General features: G+C 40.5%; 2 protein-coding genes across 3 annotated transcripts in view; both read left to right on the top strand.

Annotated features, from left to right (window-relative positions):
• TDRD9 (tudor domain containing 9) overlaps positions 1 to 12,214 on the top strand; it is a 65,129-nt gene extending 52,915 nt beyond the window's left edge. For both annotated transcript variants that reach the window (XM_085061247.1, XM_085061246.1), the window contains 11 exons: positions 1,076 to 1,288; positions 2,221 to 2,310; positions 3,537 to 3,797; positions 4,236 to 4,385; positions 5,439 to 5,509; positions 5,861 to 5,970; positions 6,127 to 6,220; positions 6,833 to 6,971; positions 8,052 to 8,161; positions 10,473 to 10,545; positions 11,787 to 12,214. In XM_085061247.1, the coding sequence (XP_084917373.1) occupies positions 1,076 to 1,288; positions 2,221 to 2,310; positions 3,537 to 3,797; positions 4,236 to 4,385; positions 5,439 to 5,509; positions 5,861 to 5,970; positions 6,127 to 6,220; positions 6,833 to 6,971; positions 8,052 to 8,161; positions 10,473 to 10,545; positions 11,787 to 11,882 (1,407 nt within the window). In that variant the 3' untranslated portion in view covers positions 11,883 to 12,214. The remainder of the gene's footprint in view (positions 1 to 1,075; positions 1,289 to 2,220; positions 2,311 to 3,536; positions 3,798 to 4,235; positions 4,386 to 5,438; positions 5,510 to 5,860; positions 5,971 to 6,126; positions 6,221 to 6,832; positions 6,972 to 8,051; positions 8,162 to 10,472; positions 10,546 to 11,786) is intronic.
• Positions 12,215 to 26,511: 14,297 nt separating this feature from the next.
• The window catches only part of ASPG (asparaginase), a 45,071-nt gene continuing 43,644 nt past the window's right edge, over positions 26,512 to 27,938 (top strand). The window contains exon 1 of the mRNA XM_085061242.1: positions 26,512 to 26,791. Within this exon, the coding sequence (XP_084917368.1) occupies positions 26,626 to 26,791 (166 nt within the window). The 5' untranslated portion in view covers positions 26,512 to 26,625. The remainder of the gene's footprint in view (positions 26,792 to 27,938) is intronic.

Below are 27,938 nucleotides of genomic sequence, written 5' to 3'. Positions count from 1 at the left end.
GGAAGAGGCAAAATACTTGTGTAAACTATAAAAATGAGAATCTTTAGGTATTTGGGCCATTTACCTGGTTATTAACTGCAAGTTTTCTTCAGGAACTATACACATGAGAAAGGAGATGAATTAATGGTAGTATGTGCTCATTCAGAAAAATACTTCATGCATAAAAGTGTATTAGGGGAAAATGATACCTATATACAAATATTTCTGAAATCAAGCTGAGATTTTTAAGTCTTGTGCTAGCTATCATCTTTATTAGTTGAGTAACAGCAATATATATGCTTCTGAAATAAAAATATTAAAAACATTTAAACCACTGATCTAGGGGAAATGATAAGGTGAAGTATTAAAACATCTTTTAATAGTAGTGGCATGTTTTGCAAGTACAGAAAAGAATATTTTCCTCCTTTTATTCAGCTAAATCTCCTGGATAAAAATGCTAATGGATTTGATCAGACCCATTGCAATCACTTGGCTGTCTATGCTTCTTCTGTTTTAATATGTCAGATTTAAGGACTGTAAATAAAGATTGGTTTTTATCACAAGCATTCAATGTAAAGTCTGAAATGGTTATAAGTGTTCAAATATTTGAAAAGATTACTTACTTTATTCAATTTTATTGAAATAGGTCTATGTTCTACCAGTTTCCTAAAGTATGGCTCATCATAGCAGTGACAATGCTGATGTGATGATACAATAGCTAACTGGTATTCTGTCACTAATAAAAAAAAGTGCACAAATAAATGCATCTTTCTAGTCAACTCTCTGCCTTGTATTTTCTGTATGTTAACTTGGTTTAGAAAAATGAAAGCAATCTTTTCCTAGTTTTCTGTATTATAGTAATGCTTATATTAGAATCTATTTAGATGAAAAATATATTGCAGTAGCCCAGAATATAAACATTTTCAAAAAAATACCAAATTATGAGGCAGAAATGCTTCACTGCATTGTTGCAGTGTGTGAACTGTTGTGTCAGGAGTAGGAGTATTTTATGTATTTTGCTCAGATGTGGTTTGTATTTGATGTGGAAGAATAAAATAACATGAAGTCTGTTACTATCTAATTTTTATAACTTCAGGTAGTCGAAGTTGGACACTTCTGGGGTTACAGGACAGATGAAAAAAATGCAGCTGTACTCCAGGCTCTAAGTGCTGAAATTAACTCTCAGAACCTGGTGGATTTATCAGTGTCTCCACGTGTAGATGTGCTTTGTCTGGCACCATTCACTTATCTGGGGAACAGAGGATACTACAGAGCTCATGTTCTGTATGTTCATGGAGATCTTGCTGAGGTAATATGCTATGTCATATTGAATTGGTAGGATGTAATTGGGTTAACAATCTTGGAGCTTTGGTGCCTGGTTTTTTTAATTTATTTTTTCTACAAATCACTCTGGCCAGAGTAGATTGATTTGTTTCTTTTCCAGAACATGGGAATTTTTTATTATTAAATTGACAAGCTCATGTAGAGTGAAATAAAGACTAAAACCTCCAGTAAGTCTGAAAACATGGCATTTTTTTGGAACGGTGTTTATGCTGCTGATTGCTATATCATCAACAAATTAATCAGAATATTTTGGCTTTTTGTGCTGAGTAATGCAAATTAGTGCCACGGTTCAAGATTGGTATTGATTTTTCAGGCTAATACTTTTCAGCAGTATAAGGACAGATTTTTTTGTTTTTGTAAGATTGGCCTTTGAATTTCTTCTATTTCTTAACCTCGCTAGGTGTCACCACTGTAGAGTTAATACTGAATATTGTCATAGTTTAAAGTCATGAAAAACTAGTGAATAATAACACTAATCTCATCCCTTTCTCATTTGAATTTATAAGCTGTCACTGAATACATGTTCACATTTGCTACTTTAAAAGCATTTGTTAGGTAGTATCACTCACTGTTAAGAAGTGCAGTTACACAGATCTTGAGTGTGGGGAGAGAATTTAGAGCCTTTCAGAGAAAGTTGCCTTTTCTAGATTTAGTGGATTATTTGCATTACAAGTGGATATTTAGGCCTAGGGAACAAATAATAGACATGATAAAATTTGATGTATTCTTTTTGACATGACTTCATTTGCATGTTTTCCAGACTTTGAATTTGCTTCCATGTGACTTGATGTGTATTGCACTGTAATTTTAAAACTCAAGTAGTGACTTTTCCTGGCTCTAAAAATAGCACTTTTAATGTTGTAGAATCTTTGCAGATATTCTTGCTTCTTTTTCTAGGTTTTCTTTGTGGATTATGGCAATAGATCAGAAGTGCCTTTAAATAAACTAAAAGAGATTCCAAGCTGTCTTCAAGGGCTTCCTTTCCAGGTAGGGGTGATGCTGTTGGCTGCTGTTCACTAGATGTTTTTGTGTCTGCCCTGGCAAACAGGAGTGAACTTCAAGTCAGGATGCTTTTCAGAATAATAACTAAGTAATACATATTTTGCTGATGCAAGTACCTACAAATCACCTTCACTAATAGGCAAGTGTTTTCCAGAGGTGTGTATTCACAGAGCAGGAATGTGTGTGATTGAGCTACGTTGTGTTTAATTGTAGAGAAGTGTTAATTTTATAAAGCTAGAGGGCTGTGATTTTTCTTCGTGCTGCTTTGCTGTTCTTTGGACTTCTGGCTTTCCGGGGATCTTTGCAGACAGAACTCTCCTGATGATGAAATACAAGTGTTATAGATCAAGTAATCTTTCAACACAAATTAGAGGGATTTTTTAGCTAGTTTTTCAGAAAAATAATTCTCTTGAGCTATATTTACAAGTAAACAATGATACTTCAATTGTAATTCAGTTTTTCAGTGCTCTCTCAGATATTTTTAAGCCAATAGAAACAGGTGTATCATACTAACTGTATTCTCTAAAGCATTTAGTGATGAAAATGAGAAATGGACCAGCAGAAATTAGATTAGATCTTGACAGGGCTGATTTTGTTTGCTGTTCTTTTGTAATTGATGTAAAAAAATATTTTTGGCAAGAAGCATCCTTTTTTGTATTTTCTACACACATATTAAACGAACGTGTATTTCTGCTTCAGGCAGAAAATGACCAGTTTCTACTGGATAGAAAAAAATAGGGTTTCTGTTGTAAATTTATTCAAACACATAATTAAAGATAGTGATTGTGGGCATGAGAACTTAGTTACTCTTACCTGCCAGAGACAGAAGAGCTGTAATGGTCTTGCCAAGTTTTCTGTTACCTTAGTTCGAAACAGTTGTGGACTGTGAATTTTTTTCCAGAGAAGACATCTCTGTGCTCCTAAGATTTCAGTGTGAATAGTGAATTACTACCAAATTATTCTTTGCTCTGATTCCTTAGCAACTCTGTACTATATTGAAGTGATATGAGCTGTCATGTGTAGCTGCGTTGGCAGTGATGGAGTAGGAATTATGCCAGCAGCTTTTCAGCAGCCCTAGGAATTAACATAAGCCTCCTCAATGATATGAAATAATTTATAGTTATTAATTCTAACAGTTTGTTGAGAAAGTGAAATACTTCCTCGCTGATTCTCTAGTCAGGCAAGCATTGTTTTTGATGTCTCTGCTCCAGGCTCTAGAGTTCAAGATCTGCAAGATGTGTCCCTCTGCCAAATCTCTGGTGTGTGGGGAGCGCTGGAGCTGCAGCGCCAGCCAGAGATTTGTCTCCCTGGTCAGTGGCTGCACTCTGCTCCTGGAGGTTTATTCCCTTGTCCACGGAGTTCTGCACGTGGATGTTTTCCGGCACTCGGGGCGCAGAGGCCTGGTGAATGTTCGAGATGTGCTTGTCGAGGAGAGTTACGCTGAACTAGCAGAGGAGTCATACGAATCACAAGTATGTACTGACTAAGCTGCTGCTGCTTTTCTTATTTTAATTTATTTCAGTTCAGGCTGTCTGAAGTCCCGAGAAGCTGAGCTGCAGCTTGACTAGTGGCAAGGTTAATACTTGAATAGGGCAGTGGATTTTTATTTGTGTGCATAATGCATATTGAGCTGTTGGCCAAAAGCATTGCTGCTTTGAGATGTCTTTTGCAGGAGATGTTTCCTGGGAAATTATTTCCTCAATTGAACTTCTCCTATTTGATACTCTGAAAAACTGTAACTGCTTCACAGTTTTAACTGTCTTCCATTTTGATGTTTTATGTAATCTGAAAGGTCATGAGAACATTGTTTTTTGTCTTTGTATGTGAGTATTTCTCTGTGTTGGACCTTTTTTGTAAAATTTTTGAAGACATAATTGTTCAAGGCTTCTAACTCTTCTGTTATTGTATAGCAAAGCCATGATTTGCTCAAGCAGTTATTTTTGGATGAAGCAAAGGAGGAAGAGCAAATGCCTGTGTCTTCAAGTCAGGAAGAAAAGCATCTCATTGAAAGATTGTTGAACTGTTTTTCTGAAAATAAATCTGATGCACCAACCCATAAGGTAACTTGAGTAGTGTTTTTGGCCTGTGATTACATGACCCTGCTTCTCACATTGTTAGAATAGAGATGAGGGCTGAAAAGTACCTTAAATAACCAAGCTCTATTTGATGCATTTCACAGGGCATTCTACTTTCTATTGGTAGAAAGCCATAGTGTGACCAACGTTTCAGACTGGTCTGGTGCAGCTTTGAACAGAGTTTTGAAGGATAGCCTGAGAGCTAAGTGATATTCTGACACATCTAGGGCAGCACTTTGAACTAGTGCAGAACAGAGGTGTAACTGAACATCTGAATGCAGTGTTTCCATACGTGGTAGTGTTTATTATATAAGCTGTAGCAGAAAAGCAGCTTTACAAACGTATCAGTTTTTCAGAAAATCTAAATGTGGTTTTTACCATATACAGTATTTTATTCTTCATCAACTAGTGATAGGTAAGCAGCTGGGATAGGTGAAGCAGTGAATGCTCCAGTAAGTGATGGTAATTATGCTTTTCCTCTGTCAGTTCCAAACTCAGAAACGTGTTTTGAGTTTTCTAGTCACTACTAAGTTGGAATATAAAACAGGAAAACGTGTGTCCTGTTCTACATTCTGATTGCAAGTTAGGCCTCATCTATATTCTGATTATTTTCCCATTTCAGACCTGACAAAATTTCAGGCTTTCAGGCACCTAATGCTCCATTAACCCACAGGAGTAATCCTGTTTAACTACTCACTTAATAAAGAGAGATATTTTCAGAATTAAAGACCTCATCACCTAAATGAAACTACCTGACTCTCTTAAGTGATGTGTGAAGTCTGAACTTGTGTTTTTTAAGCCAGAGGAAATTCATGAAGCTGTAGCACCTGTGAAAACAGGTAATTTTAGTTGCCTTAACAAGCAAAGTTTGCTTTAGATGAGTGAAATGCAAATGCCATCTTACCATTTTAGCAACTCAGCATTGCTCAGTACTTGCTGAAATGTGTTTGGTTTTCATTTATGAAGCATTTTTCTTTGAAGAGACCTAGGTGCTGGCTAGCTAGAATGTCATTTGTCTCTCTTTCCCTTTTTATGAAGGTAACAGTTTTTGGCCCATTCAGTCCTTATCAGTTGAAATGCTACAGTCTGACCAAAGTATCCCAATTCAGGTATGAGAAGTTTTACTGTGAAGTATAGTCGTGTTCTGAGCTGTTACTTTCAATAAATAGGCAAAACCCACCTAGTTACTCTTATAGATTTTCACTGAATTTTTATGCATTGAAAAGATTAAAGTAGTTAGGCCTGAATTGCATTAATACCCACACTGTTGCTGTTTAAAATCTTAGAGTAGTTTTAAGGTGCGTTACTGTCTCACAAAGAGATTATTAACTAACTGTCATCTAAATCTGCTCACAGTAAACAGCTATTTTGAGTTTGTGTTGTGAATTTAAAATAATTTTTAATTTACATGTTTGTATGAGTTTTGGGGTTTTCTAATGTTGAAAATATTTCTTCCCCAGAAATGTTTACATACATAAGGATAGCATAAACTCCATAGTTGTCCATGATGGTGTAGAAGATCCCTATCAGCAGCTATTGGTCGCCACTGATGTATCAGTAACTGCAGCTGGTAATGCCTAATAAAAATGTTTCTCTAGACTTCTGGTTTTATATGAGTAGTTCTGCGAGTAAATATGCCACTGTACTTCTGTGTTACATCTTTTTGAGGTTTCATTTTCATTAGATGCTCCTTAGATTTATCTGAATTTTTTTTTTTTGGTGCCAGGGTCTGTGATTTTAGGGGAAACGTCCTTGATGCCTCCTATTCATGGCCTGCTTGCACTCCTCAGTATGCTGTTTGCTCCTGCAATAGAACTCAGGTATTTTAAAGTGGTGGTTCTTTTTATTATTTTCTTTAGAATCCTCACAAATTTTTGGCATATTTTATTTCTTTGTTTCCAGCATTTTATGTATCTTCTTTCTGGTATTTTTCAATGAGTTTTGGTATAGTATGTAGGTAAAATAACTTGTTCATGTACTATGAATTGGTGCTGCAGAGCCTCCCCTCATGATAAGGCATTACAGCTCCTGACAGTTGTGCTGGAAGCCTGGGAAGGTGGAGCATGTTAAATCTACATGAGGAGAGGAACTTCTATAATTTCTTCGTAAAAGCGGAGTTCTGGCAATTGCATTACTGTTATGTTTTCTTCAGATTCTGGTATTTGTAGATTGTCATTTCAACACAGTGAAGCTTGCCTTCCTTTTATTTTGCTTATGTATGACTTTTTGTTAAGTTGTATATGTTTTTATAACCAGAACTTTAGTTTGGTAAAAACCAGTATGACTGAGTGTGAATGCCTCTCAGTTGTTTTAGCTTCTTTCAAACATGTGTCTTACTTTTCATGGCTTAGACAAATTCATTTAAGTCTGTCTTCATAAGAGTTTTGTTTCTTCATCTCTTGATGAGACTGCTTTCTTTCTTTCTCATGCAGAGTTGATAAAAGTGGAAAGTATTTTACTGGTGTTCTGTGTGGTTTGGGTTGGAGTCAGACTTCTGGGGCTCCATTGCTTCCAGCAAATGACATGGAGCTGACATTTGATGTGCATTTTGGAGTGGAAGACATAATAGAGGTAAAACTTGCATAAGAATTTTCACTACAGTAGGAATTCAGTAGAAGTCAGTGCATCTGAGCTTGTTAACTCTTAGCGTTAATAGAAAAGCTTGTTTGGACATGTGGTGTTTGGTTTTTCTGTGGTTTTGTTTGGGTTTTTTATGTACTCCCTGTTTATAATCTTGGATTCTTATCAGGAGAAGCAGTTGCCCACTCCCTACACTTCGAACAAAGTATTATAGAATGTTACACACTTTTTAAAATACAATCATCAATTTTGCAGTAACCAGATGTCAATATGTACTCGTTTTGTTCTCAGGATTGTCGTGGCTTTCACTGAAAAGCAGAGCACTGCTGCTTTTCAGGTGTCAGTTTGATTTTACAGCTCTGATAAGTCATCTGTCTCAAGCTACATGTCTCAGAGCAGATCAGCCAAACAAACAATAAAGGCCCTGCATTCCTCATTACTGCCTTTTGCAACTCAGAGTGAGGTCTGTCAGAGGGAAGCATGTACAGAAACTGCAGTGCAGGACAGTGGCTGTGTTTGACATGTGCCTGAGACAGTGAAGGACGTGCCCTGGTTAGGTCTGTGTGTGCAGCAGGTGCTTGGGGTGGTTTCTAGAGGTTTTCCAAGGACACAGTGGATGTGCTGGTGCACATATTTGTGAGCTGTTATTTTCTGAAAGCACTGACTTGGTGTGATGTCTTGTATTCATGATGCCTTAGCCAGAACGGTAACGCCAAGCTGTCATACATGTGAAAAATTCTGGACAGATAGAGAAAATTCTTAAAACTTTTACAGAAGGAATTCTGCGTTGGAAAAAGTCCAGGCAAGTGGTAGCCTGTATGTTTTATGGCACATCTGAGTAACATTAAGGTCTGTGGTTTCAGGTGGCTGAACTGTTAACATCATTGACCACCAGAGGTGCAACTGCAGGAAGAAGTGTTTCTGAATCTTCAGATGTTTTTGCTTATGCAAATAATATTCCAGTTGAAGTTCAGTGATGTGAATGCCAGGACCACCTTCATGTCAGTGTAATATGATACAGACCTAGTGCTGGTTTCAAGTGCTTTATATTCTGTCACTGATGTTTTGCAGATAAACAGTCTGAGGACAGCCATGAATAAGCTGCTCTGTGAACATGCAGTGTATTCTGGACAAGAGCAAGTGGCCCAGCTGCAGGAAAATATTCGTCAGAAGCTTCTATGGTAATAATTTTGTAGAAATAGGATCTTCTGTTTCACAGTCTCAGCAAAAATAAGATGAGTGATTGCTTGAAGCATAGCTCAGATTAGGCTTTGGAAAAATAATACATGCTCTCATTTAATGATGCATTTAATTTACTTTGTTTATTTATAAAGCAGTATGCTAAACAACCTTAGACTTCTTGTGGAAGCACTGGTTCTTCAGGGAAGCCAAATCACTTAGGAGTCATAAAACCTAGACTATAAAACCTGTTCTTCAGGATATCAGTTCTTATGTATCCTTGTTTTTTGCACCCAGAACAAAGCTAGTGGAGTCCTATGGCATAACAGTGCAGAAAGATTTAGAATTCTTTCTTCTGTACGTTAAATTTGAATCATGTGTGCTGCCTTTCCTCCTTCAGCAGACCTGTGCAGAGTAGGTGTTGGCCAAGTGAATTGGAAGTCCCAGGCTAATTTAGGAACTGAAGTAAGGCCACCTGCCTTGTTTCCCACCAAGCCTCCCTCCTTCTTGTAAGTGAAGCAGTGGGTCTGAAAAGACCATTGTGATTCAGTGCAGCCAGCCTTGAGAATTTTTTCAACTTGCAGTTTGGGAGGAGGAGTGCAATGAACTATCCCAGGAATAGCTCCTTCTAATTTCCCTGCTGAGTACAATGTGAAAAATCTTCACTTGTTTGTACACTGAGCCTGCATTTTAGTGCTGTCTGTATCATCAGGAGAATTTTCTCATCCTGACCTGGCTTTCTAGTAAACTATGTTAAAGAGCTCCTTAACATAACTCTTACCAGCCTCATCTCTAAGAAATGTGATCTTTTTTTTTTTGCCAGTTGGACTTCCCTGAAGTTGTATGTTGTCAGAGTGAGGCAGTTCCTTGTGCTGATAAAGATCAGAACCCTGCTTTTACCCAGGGTTATCAGAATGATTATCAGAGCAGCTGTTTATGCTGATTTTTCAGGTGTTCCTTGGTTTTGAAAGTACCTGCTCTCTTACCTGTGATAAAAAACCTTAATACATTGCCTTAAGTTAAAAGCAAGCTTCCCTTACTTCGGATTTCCAAAACTCCAAATAAAATTCAGGTGCATTCCATAGTCAATTAACAAGTCAGCCTTAGCTTCTGAGGCACTAGAAATGAAGTTAAAAAAGGACAAGCAATGGAGAAGTCAAGGAATGTGGATAGGCAGAAAGCAGCAAAGCCACAACCTCTCTGTGGAGGTGACTGTGACAGTAACAGCTCATGCTGGGACATCAACACTTACATGCTAAATTCAAGGCACTAAAATGTCACTGCTATTTCTTTAGACATGTGAATACTTGCTACAGTTTGGCACCTATTTTGGGCTGATTGTTCAGACATCTCCAGCCAGCTGGGAGGGGAAGGGTCAGACCTTGGCACAGGTCCTGGGCACTGATGTGTTCCCAGCTCAGTCAGCGCTGACTGCCTGACTCGGTCACTCTCATCAGCCTCTGGGCATTTTGTCTTCAGGATTTTATACCTTTCTGTGGTAGCCTTTTCTCTCCTGGAATTTTTGTACTTGTACTGGTTGTCTTCCAGTGATCCTACAGCTATTTTTATATAAAATGTTATTTTTGTAAGTCTTTATTTGAAGGAATAAAGAATTATTATTATAATGATTTCTTCCTTTCCCTTGTGTAAAATCTTTCTTGGTTTTGATTTTTTTTTTCTCAATTGTACTTTCTGTGTTTAGGAAAATAATTTCTTAATACAAGTACATAGGTAAAAATTTAGCCTGAATAGTCTTTCATAACTTTTCCATTTTTGAAAAGCTAATTGTATTTACAACATGTCACCACTACTTAAGACTAAAATCAGTTTTTGAAAAACACATCTAGACAGAATTAATTAATGTCTACTACTGTTGTACTTTGCACAGCTTGAGGAAATAACTGGAGCAGACAGACAATCTATAGTAATTGAGTTGTCATGCAAAACAAAATACTCTAAAAATAGCTGTATTATACATTCTAGTGAGTAAGCATACATAAAATGTAAGGAATAAATTACAGTTGCAAATTCTAGTGCCTTGTGAAAAAAAAAAACCTCATTATTTTCTTTAGAAGAAAATACATTCTGATACACTTAATGTCCCTGTGAAAATTTGTATTTTGACTTACTGCACTGGAAGAGGTTGTTCAGAGAAGTGAACAAACCGGTCTAGATTAACAGGGAAATTTAAGATTTCCTTCAGCACAGACACCTTGTAAATACCTGGTTGTATCTAGTATAAAAAAATCTTTTGTCTTTATAATTAATCAAATACAAGTGTATTTCTTAAGGCTATGATTTATGTAATTTCAGTTTAATCTGCAAATCAAAGCCTCGAGATATAATTGATCCTGTCTGGTATGAGAAGCCATATGCATGGAATCAGGTAAGGGTATAAAGATATTATTTTAAACTTCTTTTTCTTGAGGAGTTTGAGTATCCCAGTGCAGTTAAGAGTGTTGAAAGGGAAAATTTGCTTTGGAAGGGTGTCATTTTTGGTTATTGAATTTGAAAATACTGAAAGCACTGTAGAGTCAAATTCAAAGCATAAAAACTTTATGTAACACCAATGTCTGTTGATACCCTCTTTTTGTATAGTTTGTTTAGTTGTTGGGTGGTTTTTTTTTAAATTGTGTGTACATAAGTATTTAGTGTTTTCAGACAGAACTCTCCATGGGTTTTAAGCTGAGAGAGATTGTAAAAGCAACTTCACATTGGTTGGAAGTTAAAATTTTCTATTCTTTCTGTTAAGCAGCTGTAGCTACATTTTCCTTATATAGGATTTGTCTGAATGCCGTGCATTTTAGTTTTGTTTTGGGTTGCTGTGCTTTGAGGTGGCTTTTCTTTTCTAGGCAAGCAGAAATGTGGCTTGTTTTAGAACAGATGTGGGATCAGGCAGGAGGGCACTTTTCTCAAGACCCAGGAGGGTTTCATAAGAAGACTCTCCTGGCTTCCTACTCTGTTAGAAATCTTACCTTTCATTCTCTAAGGGCCTCTGCAGGCCACTGGATTTCTGAAGAACAAGGACAGTTTCTTAATTAAAAGGAGGTGAGGAATTAGTGCAGGAGTAAAAGTACTACACACACTGTGCCTTTCCCACCCTGAGGCCCATAAAGGAGGAGTTTGGGTCACCTTTCTTGAAAAGAAGGACAACAAAGAGCTAGCACCAAGGGCAGTTATTTCTAAAAGGCATTTTTTTAGAGTGTGTTGCGATATACTGCCTTTGGCCAAAGTGTTTCTTTTTTTCTATTTCAAGTTCAGTTATCCTTAGATTTAGGGAGATAATCTATTCACTTCTATTGGTGTTTTGGTTTTCTAAGAAGCTAATGTATAGGCCTTGGATCAGGATTTTCACTGCATCTGATGACTCCCAGAACATCTTTCTTAGATCACAAAATAAAACACTGCCTGTAATGCTTTGGAATTGACTGTGGAATAGTGTTCTGACTCAGGCAAACCATGAGATAAAGCATTTTGTAGCACTGACTCATCTCTTGCAGTGTGTGGCATGGAACTGGACTTCTGTATGATGTAAAACTGAAAACTCTTCAAGACTTTTTCTTAGCTATGTTACATAGGAAAACATTGAGAATGCATTCTGACCTTCATTTTGCTTCTTTTGTCTAGGTGGATTCTCAGCATATCATTGATGAGTCTGAAAAGCAGCATGAAAGAGGAAATTGTGTTTATCAGCTCCACAAGCTTATTTTGTTGAATGATTAAGTATTTGTAGAAGTCTTCCAGAGGGTGAGGTATTACAACTGGTCTAAAAATTACTTCTGTCTTGTATGCATGTTTTGCAAGATTGTTCATTAAGATGAGTACAAGTATACAGAAATACAGTTTGGAAAGTTTTGAAAGTGTTCCTGTGTTTCTGAACAAGATGAGGTTTGGTGGCCTAGAGGAGCAAGTTTATTTGTAAAAGAAACTGATGTAAATCAGGATGCAGTTTTCATTTTAATAATACTTTTGAACAGGTTTCTCACAAGGGACGTGAAATATGAAGCAGATCTAGGCTTAGTTGTTCATTTTCTATCTAAAAGCTCAGAAGGGCATGACTTCAGCTGCAAGTTGCATTTTCATGTTTTTTATTAGTATTTTTTTTTAAAAAAGGCTACAAAGAGGTTTGGGGTTTTTCTTAACCAAGAACTAGAAGTCAGAGTAAACTGATGATCTAAATTATGTTGTGATCCAACCTATATCTTCGTATACTGGATACAATATTTTCATTAAAGTTTTGCACAGCAAAACATAACCTGATTTATTTTTGTGTACGACAGAGGAATGCTTTTGAATTACTGATTCATGGTACGTTGTTTCATCGTTTCATCTTATTTTTACCTGGAAGATCTTTAAAAATTAGGTCAGTGGTTTCAGAATAAAATGCAGAAATTAAATAAAATGTTTTTGTCTCTTCCTTTGTGCAGTCATGCTTAATAAAAGCTAAGTTCTGTTATTAATGGTATGTGATTGCATTCATGAGATACATTAATACAAAAACTGTGTGTGGAAGAGTATTCATTTTCATTGTTCGCTCAGTGATTGGAAGGTCATGTAATACCAAGTTATCCTCTGAAGGACAGAGAATCAGTGATCACCCTAAAGAAGTGGCAGATTTTTGGAAAATAAGGAAATGCTTAAAATAAGAAATTATTTTAAGCTATAATTAACCAGAGAGATGACTGTGTAACAGGCAATTTCAGTGGTTTATTAGAGCATTACTTCCTTAGACACATTTTACTGATCCTTGGGAATTAGAATAGTTAGTGAGAGAAGTCTAAGAGAAAAATTGCATCTCAAGTGGCTTAGAGAAGAGTATTTCTCAGCCAAGTGTGGTATACCAATTAAGTGTTCCTGTTAAACACCTTTGGGGGCAAGTGGAACAGGCAGGATTTCAAATCTTGCTTTATCTGTTAATGATGGGAGTTTCCATAGGAAAAGGAAACTTGGCAGTGCAAAAAGGCATGAGAAAAGTGATGGAACTCATTCCACATATGCAACACTGAATTGTTTGAGGTTTTTAATTTTTTTTTTTTTTATTTTTAAACTCCGTTTGTCCCATATGTGGGTCTGTGTGTGTGACTGTGCTGCCACCAGGTGGGAACTGCTGTGATACAGGACAGAACAGCTCTGAAGGAAACACAAGTCAGCCTTGCTGGGAGATGTTTATTTGCAGATGAATACACACACTACTAATATTTTAAAAGTAGCAGCTGTATTTTCTTGTTTGATTTAGGCTTCAACAGCATTGCAAAGTCACTTGAACAAGTTTAAGGTAAGTAGCTTCAGGATTTCCCCCTCAAAGGTTAATTGTATGTCACACTGGAGAAAGAATAGTTGTAAAGTTGTATTGTCTGTGTGGCTGTGGACCTGATTCCACTCAGCTTTGTGGCTTTTGAGGGCTACTTCTGTAAGAAAAAAGGCTATGACTACTTGTCAAGATTTGCTGTATCTCCAGATGCTTACCAACATTGAGCAGAATGAGATTTCACTTACCGTAATTTATTAGTGATTTATGTACTTTTTCATTGCACTTAAGGTAGAACTATTTGAGTGTATAAATGGTCAGATTAATGCTCTTAAATGCTTCCAATAGTAATACAGAGTGACAAACTGTACTGATAGGTGCTTCTAGAATCTAAAATGATGTGCATTGGCTATTATTCATAGTTCCCCCCACAGCTACAATGACATCTGATAGCAATTTTAAATCAAAAGGAGATTTTTTTGCCATTGCATGTAATTAATTTTGGAATTTACTGCCACAGGCTCTGATAGAAATCAAATATATAAACAAATACAAAAATTAGTTGGAACACCAGGGAAGGCTGATCCTTCAATAGCTGTTAAAATTGAGGAACTTGAATTCCCTACCTACATACTGAAAGAATGTCTATTTTTATCCTTGCCCAAGTGTTTCCTTATGGCAGGTATATGGGTGGAGAATATTGTTTACAAATCCTTTTACAGGAAAGTCAACTCTGGTTCCTCGACTGATTCTTGATAGAGCACCTACTCTGTTCTTTCAGGAGAATCACATGGTTAGGATGAACAGTAAAAGGGAAAAGGGTGTTACACAGCTGGGATTTTCCCAGTTCCTTCCCCAGAAAGGGTGTGTGTGTGGGGATTAGGGTGGTTTGAATGAGCCCAGCAGAGTCCTGCTGAGCCTTTGGCCACTTGCACCATGGCAGCCTTGCTCTCTGCAGGGAATGTGAGTAGGGAAATCAAGGTGGGAGTGAATGTCAATTTATAAAGTGATCTATTTCCAAAGAAAACGACTGTCCTTTTTCAGCTGTACATGATTTCAGGAGGTACAGGTGAGGGCAGATACGTCCTGTAGAACTTTGACCTCTCCTGGCACAGTTGTGCTGCTGTTGGCACCTGAGCTATCTATTCTGAGAGCTTGGCCATGGCTTTTACAAGACCTTTTGTTTACAGTGCAAAAAAATTGAGTTACCAGGACAAGGAAGGCCAGAGATGGAGAGTGATGAGGGGATGGTTACTTTATAGGGCACAATCAGTGTAGTCCCAACAGGTTCAGTTTAATGCCAGTGTATGTGAAAATGTCAGAAGAAGGCCACATGGATTAGGATAAATTACAGAATTTAAATTACAGAATCATTATCCTGGTTTAAACCAGGATACAGGTGTTGGCACAGACTGACAGGAGTTGCACTGATCTTGGAAAGTCATTATGTTTTTCAAGAACCAGAGTAACAGAGCAGGGTTTGTCTACCTCATAGAAAGGGATAGAACAGAACAAAAATTTTAAAACCCACAATCAGTGTATAGTTTGATTTGTAGTTTCTTTTCTGTAAAAGAACCTTGAGAAAAGCATATGAAACTCCAAAGAGGTTAATAAATGAAAGAAACCTGAGGCAAAGATGATATGTCTGATGTGTATATTAATCTTCTGAAGGAGTGTTGAGGGAAGAGACAAGCTCTGAGCTCATCTGGTGAATCTGTAGGAAGATAGATAGCTCTTTTCTCAGTCACTGAGTGCAGCTACATGGGTAGGTGTATTTGTTATCCCTGTCTGATGCTCCTATGTTTAGCTTTCACTCAAGCTCCAGGAGTGTCTGTCTAATCTGTCAGACCTATGACTTAAATCCCTTGGGGAAACAGGTGGTTGCTCTCTGCTGGGAGAGCTCTTCCACCCTGCAGGACAAGGACAGGAGCCTCCCAGAAATCCCCCTTCACATCCCATGAGTGGCAAGGAAATCGTGGCAGATGTTTCATGGCACAGGGATGAGTTTGTGGCTGTTTCTTGATTCCAGGGCAAGGGGGCAGAGAGCTGAGCTTGGGTGCAGTGCTCAGTGAGGAGTACTGATGCTCATTGCTGGTTTTGCCATCAGGCTGGTGAGCTGGGCAGGAGTGAGCTGCAGACACCACGAGCCTTCCTAGGGGTCATGGCCTTCAATCCTTCACCCCAGCAATTCCTACCCTCACAGTGAGCCATGCTGGAGAAAGAGAGAAGTGGGGTTGCCACTTGGTTCAGGGGAAGGAAAGAGGTGAAGAGTGTGGTTGAAAGGCTGGCATTCATTTCCTCCTGCACTCCAAAAAGTGCAGAGGCTGCTTTTTCCTCTGAAAAACTGCAATCAAAACTTCTTCACTCATTGTGAGACGAGTTCATGATTTTTTTTTGTAATGCTTATGAAACTTGTCTCCTGTGTGTTCCAGTCAGCGTGATGAGCCCCAGGTGCTCCACAAATACACCACTGTGATGGTTTTATTTTACTCTCCTGTATTTGTTTTTCATGCCATGTGGAGAACCACGGATGGGTTTTAAATATTTCATATTCTCTCAATTTTGTTTTCTTCCTAAACAGAGCATGAAACACCCAGGGGTACCTTTCTCCCTGGATAGGTGTGTTTGGAAAAAGGAAGAGTACAGCTGTTGGCAGTATTTCAACATTTACAAAGCTCTTTGTTCTCTTTTTGGTCTGTTAGCAAAAATCTAGAGTGCATAATCAGGGAATGAATTGCACAGAGGGTGCATATGTATCTCTGGGGTTTTTTTGGTCTATCTTAATTAAGGTCAGAAAGGCCACATTTAAAAGACAGGAAAGTAGATAAGATTTTATTAAAATTCTTGATACAGACAGTATCTTCCACAGCACACAGCTGCAGGGAATTCTTCTCACGTTCAAGATGTTAGCTCTGACTTGAACTAGTTTTAGTTGGTCTTGACAGCAGTTGTGCAGACAGCCTCTTCCTGCCCAGCTGCCAGGTAAGATGGGAATTGAACATTACATCTGATTATTTTACATGTTCTCTAAGGAATAGCTATTGCTTGAATTTTATTTGTAAAGGAGAAGGAGGTAGAAGATTCACTGGGAAAAACACAAAGTGATGGCTGCTGATGGCAAATCCTAAAATTAGAATAGTTGCTGAAGCTAATACATTAATAGAGCTGCTCTATAGGATGTCTGTGCTGCAGATTGAGGAGTAGGGAAGCACAGTCCATGATAATTTTGGAGCTTCCAGAGGATATGTGAATGCTCCTGGAAGGAATATTTCGTACATCCCAAATGGATGCTTTCAGCTGAAGGACAGGAACGACAGCAAAACAATCCTAGAGATGGATGTACTGTAACAGTGTTGTAAACCTTCATACCACAGGCTGGAAACAGAATGGAGAGGACTCCTTGTGTACTTCCTCTGTGCATATGTGTGAGAAAGCATTCCATGATGTTATTTATGTTTTCTTATTAAAATGCAAAGTTGTGTCTTAATTTTACTGCTGCCAGTTTTCAAGTTACTGTTTTTCAATTTGTTTGAACTGAGACAGTTCTTAATTTTTTTCTCTCTGTTTCTCTGCTATAACAATATAGTCTCATGTGATTGCTTGACAACTGTAAATCCAGTTGTGTTTAGTTTAAATCTTCTAGAATGGTTTCACACAGCTCCTGTATTTATCTCATGCTAAGTACTGATGTACAGTCAACTTGAGCTGGCTCCCTTTTGATACAAGTTTTCCCAGCTCAGGATCATTTCAATAACTAGTTTTAATATAATCTGAAGCAGTGTTTGTCTGAAGTAAATGAAAAAGCTACCACAAAATTTTCTGAAACATAGGGATATTATAACTTAGGGCCATGTTATCTACTCTAAGAAGCAGTTAAATGTCTATGATTTGCAATAAATATTTTTATTACATAATTTTGTTCTTTATAGTCTCTAAACTCAAGAAGGATTGTCTGTGCAATCTCAGATTATGTATTACTGCTTGATTCACATAATGTGATAATAGAAAAGTTGGCTAGAATAGTGAAGTATTCTGAGGTGTTGGTCATGTTTTTCATTTCTCTTTTATTTAGTGCTGGGGTTAAAAGGAGGTATGTTGTATATTTTAGCTTTTTGTGGATTAGTGATTTATGGGATTGGAATAAAAAGGAACCTTTGGGCTAGAGAGGCTGTTGGCACTAGCAGGCATTTGCAGGAAAATGACCTTTGATTTGTTCTCTCCTAGATATTCAAAGAATGTTAGAGGCTGAGGGAAATTCATCTAGGGCTGCACTGCAAAGTGGCAGCAATGTGGTTTTCTACCATTTAGTGTCAGGAAAAATTGATGCAAGGGAAGAACTGTGATTCAAGCAAGGGTGGATCAATGTGGTCCAGGCTCCTCTGTTAAATCACAGAATACGGGGAGCCACCAGCAAGGGCTCTGGTCTTCCATGTATGCAACCATGAATTGTGTCAGTGGCTAGTAAAATACCAACGAACAACAATAAAAGATTGAATTCCACCTAGAGACACCCAGTATTAAGGGCAGTAGCAAACACCCTAACAGTTGCAGTTAAGCAAACAACAGCTGCAGTTAAGCATAATTGTTAAAAGCTGAAGGTAGTCTAGAACCCAGCTAGTTTTCAAAGTACAATACTTGAATTGTCCCTGTGAAGAGTAGGATGGTTCTTTCTAACCCTCAGCAAAAAAAGCAACTGTGAACTTCCCCAGAATTCCTGGTTGCACATTTCAGGCTGTTCATGATGCCATGTAAGGCTCTGATGCTGTTGGACACTGTGAGCAGCTCAGAATCCAGGTTGTGTTAATTGGCACTTGAACGATTTCTGTCTCTGTCACTGAACTTTTCAGTAGGTCTCACTCCTCAGAAGAGTAGGAGAGAACGTGAATTTAGCAATTTTGCTTTTACTGCAGTTCATAGGAAGGATCTTACTCCCTTGGATATAGCAAAGAAGCCACATTTGACAGAGAATCTTCTGTTTCAGAGAATTTCTGAGATACAAAAAGGTTGAAAAATTACTTGCTAAACAAGCAGGAAGATCTTGATGGCTGTCATATTGTTCTAATAATTGTTATTGTAACTTAAGCTCAGCCAGTACATTGAGTTATTTAGGTTGGCATTTTGACTGAGTTCAAGCAGAATTCAGAATTGATGAGCTAAGAAACTCGTGAACCAGCATAATGAACACCACATAGGGAAAAACAAAAAGTGTGATTAAGACAGCTGTGAATAGAAGAACAGGAACATTGCCTCCCAGTCTGTTCCTTGGAAGTGACTTCCCCAGAGCAGGGAGGAAGAACATCAGCAACATGAGATCACTGTGCCCAGGGGCACAGCAGCCAGGTATTTTTGGAGTTGATAGGACTCAGTGAAGCATGAGCTAAGTGGGCTGCAGAACCAGGGAAACAAGCCACAGGCTACAGCATTATTTTTTTGGGGTAGTGGTGGTGGTTGATAACCCCACAAATAATCCAGGTGGGGTCAGCAGGATTGGACCAGTGATGTAGACCTCAGTGGATGAAAACACTCCTGTGAAGGGCAGTGTCTTCTCCAAACCTCTGTGCATGTAGGTTTACTACTGCAGCTTGGCCAACAGACTGGTAAGAAAAATCTAAGATATTACTGACCTATTCAAAATCTATGACATGTTTTACACATCTAGACTTTCCTCTTGTGCCACAAGTGTTCCAGGTGTTTTGATCTCATCAGTCTGCAGGTTTCTGTCCTCCACCCTCACCTCCTGCTGATAAGCTGGTGTTTGGGTCACAGCAAACTCATGTCCTCCCTGAAACTGATCACAGCACATGCTTTATTAACTCAAACTCCAGACACTTGTTCTCTTTTCCTATTCATATGTCAGGATGGGTTTTATAAGTTTTGTTTCATTTCCTAAAGCCTTAAAAAACATTACAAGTTTATCTTGCCTTCAGTTTCTGTGAGGCCAGAGGTTCGTGGCTGCACTTCAGTGCTCAGGTACCCTGCCTGCCTTCTTCCAGTGGTATTTTCCCTCCTGATGCCAAATCACTGCTCTTACTTTGCCCAAGGCCATTTTCAGCCTGCCCTTGCCAGTGCCTACAGTTTGGTGCCAGACTGCACTGCTGAGCACCAGGTGCAGGAGCTGTTGCCAGCTCACACCCCAGGGGTCAAGGAGAGGTATCTGCGGAAATTTCTCCATACTGAGTCACTTCACTGCAGCTCTTGGCTTGCCAGGTCTGGATTGGCACGTTTTGTGTCATCTGGAGTGGCATGTTTTTGTCCTTGGTGTTTTTTCTAGAGCTATGATTCCAAGGCTGAGATGGGATCATTTCTTGGTTGAATGGTCACAGACCTTGCCGGTGCTTCCTCAGCCAACACAGCCAGCTTTGAGATGTCGTTTCCCTGTTCTCAGAATGGCGATCAGGCCTGCACAGACCCCAGCCCTCACCTTTCTGGCAGAACTAAAAAAAAAAAAAAAAAGGCAAGGATTAACTATCTGAAGCTTGAAAAAACCTGGGGTGGTGAGCCTCTCTTGCGAAGTAATCCACCTTCTAGTTCTCTACCACTTCAAGTTACATCAGGATTTGTTTTAGCATTTGCACTGGTGTTTTAGCAACTGTTTCTGTGAGACTTGGCACCTATGACAGATGTGCAATTCCAGTGGATTCACCACCTTTTAACATGGAAATGCCTCTGCCATCTCAGTGGGCCCTCTGCTGGACAGAGAAGTTTTGGTCCCTCAGAGAAAGGGGAGTTAGACTCGTGCAGCCCAGTGTAAAAGTTTAACAGCATCTGCTTCCCATCCTCATGTCCCTTGTCACTGTAATCCATGACTTATGGGGCTGCAGGATGAGAACTGATGGCACAGCATGAACTCTGACCTGGGTATTGTCTGTCAGCAGATCAAACACAGAAGAACCAAAAAAAACCCCCAAATAAAACAAAAACCTAAGTACTCTTTCAGCTCATGGTCAACTATTGTGAATGCTGGATGTGCACTATGCCTCTCAGGAAACTGATTGTTACTATATTATTATTAACCACTAATTATGAAACTAATTAGTTGTGACTAGATGTTTGTCTTCTAGATAACTGAATTCAGTAAGATGTATCTTACCTCTGAGGTATATTAATTGACATGTAGTTGTCAAAAAAAAATTACAAATTAGTCATGTAGTTGAGTATTAGAGGCAGAATGTTGCTTGGGTACTTTTCCAGTCCAAAGACCTAATATCTTGATTAGATATTAACACTGTTCCTCCCTCTCCACTGAGCCAGTCACACAGAGAAGGCTGTCAGGTTGATCAAGTGTGATAGATCTGTGGTGACTCCTCCTAACTGCCTGTTTGACCTTCATATGTCTGGAAATAACTTCCAGCTCTATTTGCTCCACCACTTTTCCTGGGACTGAGGTGAGGCTTCCAGCCTCTAGTTTCCCATCTCCTCATCCTTCTTGCCATTCTTGAAGTTAAAAGAGACCTCTGCTTTCTTCCATCAAGAACCTTCCCCTGATTGCCATGATCTTTCAAAGATTATAAAGTGTCCTCATTGGAATGGCCAGTTCTTGAGATCAGAGAAGGTGATCCTCAAAAACAGGTCAAAAATGTATGGAGATTTCTTAAGAGCTTCATTATTTTTGATGGATGCTCTAGCTAGGCAATCACCTCAACTGTTGTGAAGCAACATAAAGGTTCACCAGAACTTCTGTTTGCTGGACTTGCTTTTCAGACAGCAGTTGGCTGTCATGTGCTGAGATCTGACTATTGGTCATACACAACAGTGTTTTCCTTTCTGAAGATCAAACAAACTCCACAAATCTTGGGTTTAGAGAAAAGGGTCTCACCTCTGGTTAGCAAGCTGCAGCTTTTCTGTAGTTTCTCCAAGACAATTCTGTTCACCTGGGCCATTGTCTGTGTGAGCCTTTAGCAGCCCTTTGTCTCACCCAGTTCTCACTCTGGGCATGTCAGAGTTCTGCAGGAGGAGGTGGTCACTGTAAATAAACCTGAGACTCCTGACCATGGGTCAAGCAAGGCAGAGCCTGTTGGGACTGCACTCTCTGTGGCCCATAAAGTCACCATCCCTTCATTACTCAAATTCCATCTCTGGCCTTCCTGGTAACTCAGTTTCCTCTTTGCACTGTAAACAAAAGCTCTTCTGGATTACAGAAGTGATTTTAAGTAAATTACAGAATTATATCTAGGAAGGACTCATTGTGCAAACAGAAGGGTGGAGGGCAGAAGATAGAAGTGGTACCTTTTCCAGAGAAGCCATCAATAGAATTCAGAAGGAATTAGAGATGTCTTAAAAGAGATTTCTTGGACGTGGCTAAACAGCAAAGTGGCATTCAATAGCAGAAAGTGGTTATTTAATGTTCTGTATCTAATAGCATCCCATACATTAGAAAGAATACAGTGGCACTCACTGGTTGGAAGGCGTTTCTGCCATCACAGCAATTCTTCTTAATCTGTCCATCAATACCTATGAAATCATACTTTTAACATGTCTCCATGTAACCATGTGTCTTTGATAATTGACTAACACCAGCCATTAAATTTACCTAAGCCTGTGAGCAGCCATGAGATATTAATGCCTTTTAGTTACTGTTTTGAAGCTGACAAATTAGAAAGGTCTATCTTTATATTATCCTTCTCCAAACCTATTCTGACTCCTGAGGTCTTAGCTGGTGTGCTGTTGCTGTTTCTTCTTAACTGATAAATTGTATTATAGGTGGGGAAGTTGAATTGTCAAGACTAAGCTGGTAGAACTCATTGTCATGTTGCATTTTGTAAAGGACATTTAAAGCTAGTCAAGTATGGAGCAACAGCTCAGGCCAAAGGCAGATGTGGTGCTACCCCACTGAGGAATGCAGTCCAGCTAACTTCTAAAAAAAATTTGGGTGGTTCTGTTTATTTTTTCTTTTATAAGATGCATTATATCTTTTACATTAAATCTTGGGGGTTTGCATAAATAATTTTTTAATGTAAAAAAACATTAAAAAAGCACCTTGTAGGGTGCATAGAACAAATCAATGCACTGTGTATTGTTTATCAGAAAAAGGTAGCCCAAATGCATAAAAATCCTCCACTTCAAAAATATTTTTAGGGAGTAAACTGTCATGAAATTCTATTTTCATTAGCTGGCTTATAGTTGCTAAAAAGCATTGTGTTGTTCTCTGAAGTAGGACATTGTGGCCGTGTTTTTCACCTGTTTTTTCAGGGCTTGGAGGGTTTGCATTATTTGTTTCTCTGACTCAGTTGCCACTTACACTCACTTCCCAGTCTTTCCTGTTTAATACACAATGTTCAAAACAACTGTAACAGTGTTAGCCAGCAGAAATTTCAGTCATTAAACTGAAATTTAATATTTTCCCCCCAGCCTTGCAGCTAAAGGTCATGCTGACAGACTGTAGGGATGGTACCCAGGTGCTGGAGACCTGAACAAACCAGCTGTGAGGGCAGAAACTCCCTCCAGTGAATGCCATCAATATGCCTTCTTGTGCATGGGATGCTATGAGGTACAGAGTGTTAAAAACAATCTTGCTCTGTTAAATGCCACTTTGCTCTTCTGCTTCCAAAACTCCCTGCTTTAAAACTGTAGCAAGTCCAGAACTCATGTCCATTAAGCCATCCAAGGCCATCATTCTTCTCTGCTTGCAAGGAAATCACTTATTTGGATGTAGCTTTGCCAGTTAAGTTTTCAGAGGTGTTGCTTCCAAGCTTATGTTCTGAGATGCACAGCCTGGGTCTTTTGTTGAGCTGTTAAAAATGCTGCAATTAGTTCTTCCTTGGAAATGAAAGTTCTAAGTTTGAATTCTCTGCCCTCAAGTAATCTGCTGCCTGTTGCTTCATTCCAGGGAAATGCATGTGTTGAATCTCTGGGTGTCTCTGCTGTGTTTCTATTGTCAATATCTCTTTTTTAGGTGTTACTCCTTTGAATTCTGGTGTTGGTTTCTCTGGAAGTGGTACCATTTGGTCTTCTGTCCTTCACCCTTCCATTTGTGCAATGAGTCATTCCTAGGCATCATTGTGTAATTTATTTGAGATCACTTCTCTAATCCAAGGATGCCATTCAGAATTCTGTATTCCAATACACAAAGTTAATAGCATACAGTTTTGATTTTTAAAATAATTAAAAAATTACTGAAAAAATAAAGTGTATAATATAAAAAAAAAGAAAAAATGAAAATAACTTTACAATTTCTTCTTTTTTTTCTTTTTGCCAGAAATGTTTTCAAAAGCTGATTATTCTGTGAAAGAAAGTATTGGATTTCTGACCAACTCTATAATCCTGCTCAAATGGAGCTTCAGTTTTGTTCTTTCTGGAGGGAGTCCTGCAGAACCTAGAATGACCTTTCTGTAGAATTTAAAACTCTTCATCACATTCTTTTCATGTGATCTTGAGTACTTTTTTTACTCTGAGTAGCACAGGGAAAAGAGTGCCACAAATAAAGATGCTTTGAGATCTGTGCTAGAAATATAAGAAGGAAGTAGAATGCATTTCTTTGATACATAACAAGAATTAGATGTAAATTTTTCGTTCTTTTGGAAAAAATGTTTCCCTGCAGCAGATGCACAATGTTTGTTTGTTTATTTAGAAAATTTTGTTGTGGCTGTGTCAATACACACAGTGTACTCCAGCAGCTGGAGTTACTACACAGCTTGTTTCTGCCTTCAGATGCTGCTGTGTTTTGTTCAGTAACCTACAGAATAGATAAAAAAATTTAAGTAGCAGCTGTGCAAAAAGGGCATGGGGGCAAAAAGGGCAGCTGTGCAAAAAAGGGCATGGATGAGTGATGTATGAGGCAGCAAAGGTCCTTGTGGCAATGAAAGTGAAAGCAAGGCTGCACTAGCAGGACAATTGTAGCCAGCAGATACAGGGGAATTATAACTGCCCTCTACTTGGCACTTTTGGACCACATCTGGAATTCTGTGCCACGTTTTGGGCCATCCAGACTAATGGAGAGATTGACTACTTGTGGGGAGTACATAAAATTTATTTCTGTTGGAGTACTAAGTTGTAGAAATTGGAAGTAGAAGAAATTGCTTGGACTATCCCACAACCCCTGTTTTTACCTTGAAATTGAGTTAAATTTCATTTAAAAGTTGCAGTGCAGGGTACAAATTAAGTTCATATGACTGGGAGACAAAAAATCCCTACCACTTTCCTGCAGGAAGCATGTTCTTCCTTTGACATACTGAGTAACTCAGGCATTTAAGTGACATCTTTACCCTCGAGCTACTTGTGCTCATGCACAACTACTTCTCTGCTCATGCAGATTATGCTTCTCAGCAGTTACTGTCTTCAATATCTCACTGGGTTTTAGTCAGTTGCTTTGCTGATTTTGCGTCATAGCTGGCCAGTAATAACAAATCTCATTACAACAGACTTCAAGATATATCAGATTTCCTTGAAAACAACTTCAGCCTCCTCATAGTTGATCTCCTACCCAATCTTCTAAAGAAACTACCATATACTTTCCAAACACAACTGTTGGAAGTAAAACCAGGAGATGAACTCAGCACCAATACAGGGCTTAATACAGTTTGCTTTATATCAGGGCTTATTCTGTTCCTCTTTCCACAATTAATCTCTTCAAGTACCAGTACAAGGTACACATTTCTAGCTTTTCCTGTAATACACCCTGTAACATCACCTTTTTCATCGTGCTTCCTCACTTCCTTTACCTGCAAAATTGCTCTCTAATCCACATCTATCTGCTATTCCTACCTAGATCGTGTTTCATTTTGAAGCCTAATGTTTCCATTTTGAAGTGTCTGAGTTGAAAAAGGCTTTATATGTCTCAAAGCTTAGGATGACTGTTCCAGGGAGACAGAGGAAGATCTGAGAAATACCTGACATATCCTTGGTAACAGACATGTGTAATAGAACTGGAGCTCATTTACACCTGTAGTCAATTTCAGTATCATGATACTCAGCTCCTGGTGATAACCAGCTTTTTGCAGATGAGGCAAATGACAGCAGAGATTATCATGAGGATAAAACAGATAAATATTCAGAGCTTCTGAGGCTGGTGAAGTAAGCTTCCCCATCCTCTTTTATATTTCCTTTTCAGAGGTCTCAGCTACATGGATAGAGATTATATCATCCCCCATACAACTGTGCATCTCTGCTTGTTTTACCCTGAGCACTTCTGGCAAGACTGTTGAGAAACAGGAGTTATCTTTCACAATGCCACGTTGGATCTGGCTACACCAAGAATGATTTTGTAGTCACAGTTTTCCATGAAATACAAATCCTTGAGGGTGAATGTCCTTCAAGGGACAGAAGAGGTCAAATAAAGGGGCTTTTGGGCTGAACAATCTGATCTGATGGTCATCTATGCCCAGGGCAGCAGCATAGGTGATCTTTAAGGTCCCTTCAACCCAAATAATTCTATGATAACCTATGATAATATTGCCAGACTGCAGGAGAGAACTGATTAAGTAAGAGATCAGTCTGAACAGGTTGTGGATTTGCAGGCTGCAAAAACCCCAGCTCTCATCTCTGCCCAAGGAGACCTTTCCCACACAACCCCTGTGCTGTGTTACAGCTCTACATACATCAGGCACTGCAGTACCTGGCTGTCCCCCTTTGTCGCAAGGCTGGATGTGCAGCCTGAAGCTGGAGGGAGAAATTTTTTCCTGCGAGAAAATCTGCTGGAAGCCGAGGGTGCAGATTAGGAAGCTGGAATGGAGGGGCAGGGGTGCTGCCCACGCCTCGCTGCCTGTTTTGGGAGCCGCAGGGTAGGCAGGAGTCGCCTGTGCGGCCAGGCAGGCAGGGGCAGCTCCCACCCTGTTCCCCGGGAAGGAGCAAGGGCAGGACGCAGGTGCCGCGGCCGGGCTGGCCCTGAGCCCCGTGTGCTCCTCTCTCCTGCCGGGCCCTGAACGCACCGCTGCTCTTGGCTTCTCCTTCAAGCGTGAAGGGCTTTGCCGTGTCCCTCAGCGGCGCTGCCGCGGCGCAAAGTGCAGGGGGCTGTGCCGGGGCCGTGCCGGGGCCGTGCCGGGGCCGTGCCGGGGCTGTGCAGGGGCCGTGCCGGGGCCGTGCCGGGGCTGTGCAGGGGCCGTGCCGGGGCGGTGCCGGGGCTGTCCCGCCGCTCCCCTCAGCGGCGCTCCCGGCCGGGCGGGCGGGCACGGCGGCTCTCCCCGCCCCCGGGGCAGCGGGAAGGGGCGGCCCTGCCGCCTGCCGCCCGCCCCTATAGCTCCCCGTTGTCCGGGCGGCCGGCAGCTAGCGGATCCTGCCCGCGGGATGGAGGCGGCGGTGGCGGGACGGCCGCGCTCCCTGCTCAGAGCCCTGTCCGGGCTGCGGCCTCAGGAGCGTCCCGGCTGCCCGCCGGCGCCCTCCGCCAAGGCTGAGGCGCGGGTGCTGGTCATCAACACGGGCGGCACCATCGGCATGGTGCAGGACGTCAAGGGTGAGGGGCAGCGCGGCGGGCCGGGGGTGGCTGCGGGAGCGGGGCTGGCCGGGGCCGTGGGGCCGGGGGTGGCCGTGGGGAGCCGGCGGGGGTTGCGGTGCGGCATCCCTGGTGTGAGAGGCTTCCCCTAATCCCGGCTGCCGTCAGCTGGTTCACTCGGTAGCTCAGCTGATGGGCATCCTTGTGAGCGTCACGGCGAGCGGCAGCAGCTTTTGGCAGGGACAACGTGTTTCCTGCAGCGGGTCCTGTCTGCGCTACCTCGCGCGCTGAAAATGAAACCAACCTCACCGTGTTAGTCATTGCGGGCTGTTTTTAGCCCTAAATGAGCCACTGTCACTGGCCGCCCAGAGAGCGTGTGCCTGGCATTCCTGCTGGGAGGAGCGTGGGCCGCTGGAGCTGGTGGTGGTGACAAGGATTTTCCGGGGGTGACCTGGCAGGCGCGGCTGATCCGAGTGCGGCACTGCCAGGTGTGAGGATGAGCGAGATCAGTGTCAGTGCTCACCTGCCCTGGCACAGCTTGCTGCTGCTCTCTCACCAGCTCGTGGATTCCTTAGTGAAATCGTGGAAGAGTTCTGCCTTACCTTACCAAGGGAGGGGGAGACATAAATTGATGAAAGGGCTAGATTTGCCAAACTCCCTCCCAGCAGCTGGAAAATGTTTACATCCAAAGCTGAGCTGTGCCTGCATTTTATCTAAAGGCTTCTTAGGTCCCTACAGGTATATGCTGTCTGTTTTCAGGTGCTCCTAACTGTCAGCAGATTGGTGCCCAAACTCACTGACACCTCCACAGGCTCCCGGTCCAGCAGCTGGTAGCAGTGGTACCTAAGCACCCCTTAGATCATCACTCAGTAGGCACAGATCTATCTCAGAGGATGCTGGAAACATCAGCCCACTAATGTGTCCAGGGAAAAGAATGGGTTTCAGTCAGGTCTGACTTGCTGTAGGGCTGTGTGCTTGCCAGTATTGGATTAAAGGGAAACAGGGTAACATAAGGAGTGGGAGTGAGAGGGAAACAGTCCAGTTTTGATGAATATCTATTTAGTTTCTTTCCTCCTTTACTTGGAAGGCAGTGGAGCATCCCAGGGCTTCCAAAGCCTGTGTCTGTCTATATTCAGAAGCGTGGGTACTTGTGATCTCTACTACAGAG

This window comes from Lichenostomus cassidix, chromosome 5 (genome assembly GCF_008360975.1).
Source record: "Lichenostomus cassidix isolate B80296 chromosome 5, HeHo_3.0, whole genome shotgun sequence".
In the NCBI taxonomy this organism is placed as follows: Eukaryota; Metazoa; Chordata; class Aves; order Passeriformes; family Meliphagidae; genus Lichenostomus; species Lichenostomus cassidix.
Note: the sequence above shows the minus strand (reverse complement) of the source record. Positions and strands in the feature narration are given on the sequence as shown.